This window comes from Tupaia chinensis, unplaced genomic scaffold (genome assembly GCF_000334495.1).
Source record: "Tupaia chinensis unplaced genomic scaffold, TupChi_1.0 Scaffold000140_1, whole genome shotgun sequence".
In the NCBI taxonomy this organism is placed as follows: Eukaryota; Metazoa; Chordata; class Mammalia; order Scandentia; family Tupaiidae; genus Tupaia; species Tupaia belangeri.
The window spans coordinates 9,417,423-9,424,485 of NW_006159610.1; the positions used below are offsets into that span (position 1 = coordinate 9,417,423).

A 7,063-nucleotide genomic window follows, 5' to 3' on the forward strand; every position below is an offset into this window, starting at 1 on the left:
TTTTTTTTTTTTTTGGAGAGACTTTTGCTATAGGGTGCGTGCACTTGCCAGAAAGGAAGAGAGAGACAGAGAGATAGAAAGCGAGAAATCACCCCCCCAGGGGGGGATGGCCACGCTGCAATTCCTTCTCCTCCATTCTTCTCTTGGGATCTTGGGCATGCATGTACACATGCCCCATGTGAGTTCAAGCCACTGAGTACAGGACTCGAACCACAGTCGACTACATGGGAGTCCAGCAACATAGCCATTATGCCAACTGCTGGTCCCTATTCATGTGATTTTTGACAAGGGCGTCAAGTCAATTCAATGAGGAAATTAAAATCTTCAGCAAATGATACTGGAATACCTGAAGAGACATCTTGAAAAAGTAAAGTTTAAACCTTGTTAACATGATATACAATTAGTAAATCAAGATGATTTATAGTCCCAAGCATAAGACTGAAAACTATTAAAATTCTACAAGAAGTCATAGGATACTATTTTTGCATTTTAGAGATAGGCAGATGTTTCTTAGAGGAGACACAAAAAAGCACAAACATTGAAGAAGAAAATGGTAATTTGGATTGTGTTAAAATTAAAAATTTCTGCTCAGCAATACATTATTAATAAAGTGGAAAGACAGATCACAGTCAGGTTGATCCATAATTCATGTGTCAGATAAAGGACTTGTATGCAGAATATATACATCTATCTCTATATATCAATATATACACATAAATATATTCATACATGCAGGTAACTGTGTGTGTGTACATACACACACACACACATATAAAATACACATACACACATATACAAATCAATAAACTTATAAAACCAATAAGAAAAAGACAAGTCAATATAAAAATATGAGTTGTGTATATGTGTGTGTATACATACATACATATATATATGTATCTAGGAGTTATATATAAAATAAGTTTTATAAAAATCTATCTATAGGTACATATATGCACACACACACAAATACAAATCCTAAAAATCACTAAATTCCTAGAAATCAACTGTAAAAAGACAATTCAATATAAAAAAACATGCAAACAAATCAAGTAGTTACTTTATAATAGAAGACAATAAATATACAAGAAGTACATAAAAACGTGGTCCATATCACTAGCTGTCAGGATAATGTGAATTAAAAGCACAATGAGGTACCATTTTAATCTCACTACATTGACCTAAATTAAATAGTCTGACAATGCCAAATGTCAGTGAGAATGTAGAACAGCTCCGTTGAGAAGCTATTTGCTGATGATAATGTTTATAGTAGTATCTTTGTCTTGACTGACATGCATGGTATTTGTGCTGGAAACAGAAATGTTGTACTCTGTAAAGACATGTGATTAAATGTAAATAAATAAAATTTTTTTAAAAGGTAGGACAACTCCTTTACATCATTTATGGGACTGTAAAATGTTAGAAACACTTTGGAAAACTCTAGCAATTTCTTATAAAATTACATGTACATACATTTTATGACACAGTAATTTCAGACCAAGATTTTTTTTACCTAAGGCAAATGAAAATTATGTCTTCTATAATATGAATTGAAGAATGTTTATAGAAACTTTATTCATAAGAGAGCCAAGCCATCAACAATGCAAATATTCATCAATAATGAGTATATAAACAAGTTTTGACTCATATATTATTATGGATGAATCTCAAAACTATAATGTTAGCAATAAAGACATACAAATAAGTTTATGAAAATGACCCCATTCTCTGGTCTTGAAAAATTAATATAAAAATTCTTGAAGCTAAAACTGTGGCATAATCACTTAACCATTTACCTTTTAATATCTTATGCTTCCATAAAAGCTGTGGAGTTTGAAGAGGATTATTTAATTGCCATAGTAGTGAGCATTGTCAACCATGAGTTATGTTAGCACCAGTTAGGAGAAAGAGAATTGGCAGTCATGCAAAGCCAATTGTTTTATCTTGATATTTAGATATTTCAGAAGAGGTGATTTCTTATGGTTGGGCTCACAACACATGATAACAAGCTATAGTATATAAGAAAAATTACCATAAATACCTCACTTCTCAATTTTGTTCATTCTATTAAAATAGATCCAGAGAACTAACACCATTCTACTTGCCTACATCATGTAAGTTTTACTGTTTTATGGGTGAGTCCATTGATGTAAAAAGTGGACAGTCTTTGAGTTATGTTTAATGGAATAAGTCAGAAGGCTCTGTGAATAATTAGAGGTATATTCATGAGCAATTAGAAGCATATTCATGCAGAGGAACCAGCAGTTGGCGTAATGGCTATGTCACTGGGCTCCCATGTAGTTGACTGCAGTTCAAGTCCCAGAACCCATGGCTTAAACTCACGCCGGGTGCGTGTGTGTGCATGCCCAAGATCCCAAGAGGAGAATGAAGGAGAAAGGATTGTGGTGTGGCCACCCCCCCTTGGGGGGTGATTTCTCGCTTTCTGTCTCTCTGTCTCTCTCTGTCTTTCTGGCGAGCGCACATGCTCTATAGTAAACACCTCTCAAAAAAAAAATTCATGCAGAATCAGAGGTATTTCATGTTCTGTTCTCAGCAAAGTGCCCTGGGATCTGCCTTGTGGTCTGCTCCCAGCTTTAGGTTGCTCTGAGCCCAGAGTCGTATTGTCTCCACAGCTCTTCTCAGCTTGGGATTGCCTGAGATCAGGATGGCTGCGTGTCCAGAGGGACACGCTGCCATCATCCCTAAACAGACCATCACCCCTATCTTGTTGTGCCACAGCATCAATAAGGGCACCGAGAGGAGGGCAGTGCAGAATGACACCACATAAAAGCAGAAAAAGGAGACAAGAGACGTGAGGGCTTTGATGTGAGCCTCTAGGCTGGGGTCACGAGAACCGCTGGTTTGGGCTTTCATTGTCTCCATGTGCCTCCACAGAGAGACAATGAGCACTCCAGAAGAAATGAGAAAAAATAGGAAAGGGGCGATAGACCCTAGATTGCAGAAGAGAACAGAATAAAAAAGGTTGAGTTTTGTAATCTGCAAGTTGAATTCTGTATTATTCACGAATGGGATAGATGTGACTGTGGAGTGTGATCTTCTAAAAAAGTCCCACAAACAGAAGGCAGTGCAGATGCAAGAGAGAAGAATAGTACCCAGGAGCATCTGGGGAATCTTCCTGGGGATCCAGCGTGCCAAGCAGAGCAGGAAGGTGTGAGAGAAACGAACCACCTTTGAACAATAGAGAAGACTGAGGCAGGTGGCGAACCAGAGGCCGAGTTGGTTTACAATCATCCAGAGCATGATGATGGTTTGGTAGCTGTGGTTCAGGGGGTCTTTCATCTGCTGGAAGTGGGTAAGCTGGATGGCACTCAGAAACAGCAGCCCATGCAGAAAAAGCCGGGTGATGCTGAGACAGAACAGCACAAGGTCACAGCTGCTCAGTGGCTGTCTCTTTACAACATCCCAAAAATTCACCAAGAAAATAAAGGTATTGACCAGGATCCCCACTGCAAACTCCAGGATTGAAAGGAACAGAAATGCATTCTTGACTTCATAGGACACAGTTACGACGGGAGTCAGAGTCAACATGATGTCTCTTCTCTACTTGCTGATCTATTTCACTGGGACACCACCCAGCAACGAAGGGGAAGTGTATGTTTGGAGCCAGGACCATTCCTTCACAAAGCATCTCTGGCCCTGGATCTATCCCCAAGTGGATACATGAAAAGTAATGGCAGGAAACTTAAAGGGCTGTTGTTGCTTTAGAATATTTCTTGGATATGTACAAGGGCCCGTCATAAAGGTAGAAGACTAATGCTTCTACCTCTGGGGTGACACAGAAGCTTGTAATAGATCCAAGCACTCCTGCACAACACCCTTTCCAGAAGGCCTCGTTTCAGCATCAGGGATGCAAACAAGACAGGGTCTCAGTTTCCCAGGTCAAGTTTTGCATGTCTATATGGACCTGTGTGGGTGAGAGAGAATAAGATTTGCTTATGGGTTTCAAGGGAATCAGCAGCAGGCAAAGCAGGTGGTCTTGAACTGAAGCCTGAAATGGTGTCACTTTCTATTTGCATTCCTCCTTCACCTCTGAGGCAGGACTTTTATTGTAGAACATGTTTTTAATATAGACAAGGGCATGGTTTCTCTCCTGGCTCCAGGGTAGGATTGCAGTTTTAGTTGCCATTGCCAAGGGTTTCATTTAACCATGCTTTATGCCAAGCACTGTGGTTGCCAAGAGGAGTGTTAACATGAAGAAGATCAGCCCCTCTCCATGACAGGATGGGGAAGAGGAATACTGGCCTGGATTATTGCAGAAGCCTTTTAACTGTTCTGTTTTCTACCTCCACTCTCTTACCCCATTCTCCACAAAGCAACAATAATTATCTCAAAAATATATGTAGAACTTAGATCATACCATTGTTCTGTCCAAGCCCTTCAGGGCCAGGGCTCTCCCTCACTGTAAAAGCTAAGTTCCTACAGTGCCTGTGGGTTCTCATAAGCAGGGCCTCTCTTCCTTCGTAGATATCGATTGTGAAATTTTCTTCCTTCCTCCCTGTACTCCAGCTACATGGACTTCTTTCCTGTTCTGGGAACTGATCAAGCACTCTCTTACCACAGGACCATTGGACTCGCACTTTCCACTACCTGAATCTCTTTCTCCCTACATAAACCCATGTCTTCATTTCTTCCTAAAAGGTTCATTTTCAAAAACCACCTTAGCAGAGGGACCTTCCTGACCATCTAAAACAGCATCCTTTAACCTGTTTTGGGTGCATACAATAGTACTTAATTTCCTCCATATATTCCATTGTTTATTGCCAATAACCACCATCTCCTTAAAACATAAGCTTCAAGAAGGCATTTACAAGGTAGTCAATAAGAATTTTTGAGTGAATACAATTCTCACAAATGAAGGATTTAGTAGTCTCTACTATCTCCATGGATTATATCTATAACATAATATTATGTCTTCTAACATTCTAGAGATTAAATAATGATACTTCAAAATGTTCATGGAAAATGGAATTAAAGTACAAGTTTATTTTGGTACAGAATTTTTTAAACTCAACGCATAGTTTTTAAGTAATTTGTGTTGTCTATAAACTTTTGGGAGAACCTTGTATGCTAATGTATATGGCTATAATTTCTGGAGTCTAGATTTCTCTCTCTTTAAACATTTCCAAATATTTGTTGAGTTGTTCTTCTAGCATTTCTAAATCTCCTTACTCTAAACAAACATGGATGGATTTCATGATCACCTCTGTAAGCTCTACAAAAATTCAGTCTAGTTATTCAACAGGAATTAGAGAATTGGTTCCCCTCCAATCTGCTTCTTTTCTACTTTTACAAATGTTTTAACTTTTCCAGATCTTCGATGATTGCCCTTCATGCTTCATTCACTCATTCATTTTGTGGAATGAGTGAAGATTCAAAGAAAGGAGACTTTAGTGACCTTCCTTTCTTTTTGCTGTCCATTGTATGATAGCATTTCCTCTAAGAGGTGGGGGCTTTCCCACCCCTGTTCATCCGCTTGCTTCAGTCTGGTGCTTAACTGGCCTTTTCTACAAACTCTTTAAAATTTTTTTTAATTGGTACATAATAAGTGTACCTATTTATGGGGTATAGCATTGCCAAAAACTGGAGAGGGGGGAGGAGAAGAAGGATGAGGAAAGATTGGTCAGTGGGTTCAAAATTACAGAAGGAATAAGGCCAGCCCATAGCCTAGTGATTAAGGAGACTGGATCCCACATGGCCAACCACGTAGTTCCAGTCTTAGATGTGGTGGCTTAAAAAACATTTTAGGAGTGTGTGCATGCATACCCAAAATCCTCAAAGGGGGGAAAGAGAGAGAGGAAGAGATTGCGATGTGCTGTAACCCATTGTGGTGTCTCTCCCATTTGTCTTTCTCTGTCTCTCTCTGGTGAGCACATGTGCCCTTTGGTAAAATTAAAAATAAAAAAAAAAAGAAATGAGTAATAAATTCTGGTGTTCTGTTGCTCAGTAGGGTGACTGTATTGTGTTATAGGTGATACATGCTGTATTGCATTCTTTAAAATAATCAAAAAAGAGAGGATTTTTAATGTTCTCATTACAAAAAAAAAAAGGTAACTATTCGAGGTGATGAATGTGACAAATACTCTGACTTGACCATCACACAATGTGAACAGGTACCTGCTAACTCTTCACAGTCTCATGTGAGATGTTCAGTGTTCTCCAACTGTTCTCATCTCTGGGAGGCTCCTTGGAAACAGAGGCTCCATGTTGAGAGTGTGTGCTTGGAACCAGGCTTCCTGGAGGGAAGGCCTGGCTCTGTGCTCCATCTCTGTGTGATCTCTGCAAGCAACTGAAGCTTTTTTGTTCATTTCATATGCAGTGGAGATGATGATCGAATAATGCCTACCTCAAAGGGTTGCAAGGATTGCCAGAATTGATGTACACGACATGTCTGCAGTTATAACTGGCATGTGAGAGTCCATCACGAGATACTAGTGTTTACTACCGTCACGTCACTGCAGCTACAACTGTTTTCCTTTTTTTAAATCACAATTATAGTCTTTTATGTAAAGAATCAATAAAGTTAATGATCCATCTATCTTTTTAGAGCATCACATTCTCCAAAAAACCAATAATCGAGGGTTCTATCAGAGGCAAGTAGCATAAACCGTCACTGACATTAACCCTCCATTTGATTTATATGCATAGTGTTTGGATTATATTCACAGTCTCTCATATAGATAGTCTTTAGCAATTGATATATATTTTTTTAATTTGGTTTACCCAGAAAGCTAAGAACAGGGGCCAGGTGTGGCGTGGTGGTTACAAGACGGACTCCCACATGGCCAATCACAGTTTGAATCCTGGAGCTTGAAAATGCAGCTTGAAAATCATGCTGGATGTGTGTGTGTGTGTGTGTGTGTGTCCAAAATCTCAGGAGGAAAATGGAGCAGAAGGGATTGTGTCATGGCCAACCGCCCATGGAGTGATTTCTCACTTTCCCTCTCACTGACTCTCTGTTTCTCTCTGGTGAGTGCATGCACCCTATGACAAAAATCTTAATAAAAAAGAGAGAGAGGAAGCTAAGAACAGCAAAATATCAATTGCA

General features: G+C 39.2%; 1 protein-coding gene across 1 annotated transcript; it reads right to left on the bottom strand.

Annotated features, from left to right (window-relative positions):
- Positions 1 to 2,547: 2,547 nt before the first annotated feature.
- Positions 2,548 to 3,546, bottom strand: TAS2R38 (taste 2 receptor member 38). Its single transcript, XM_006145069.1, has one exon. The coding sequence runs from the start codon at positions 3,544 to 3,546 to the stop codon at positions 2,548 to 2,550; it is 999 nt and encodes a 332-aa protein (XP_006145131.1).
- Between the last annotated feature and the right edge of the window lie 3,517 nt (positions 3,547 to 7,063).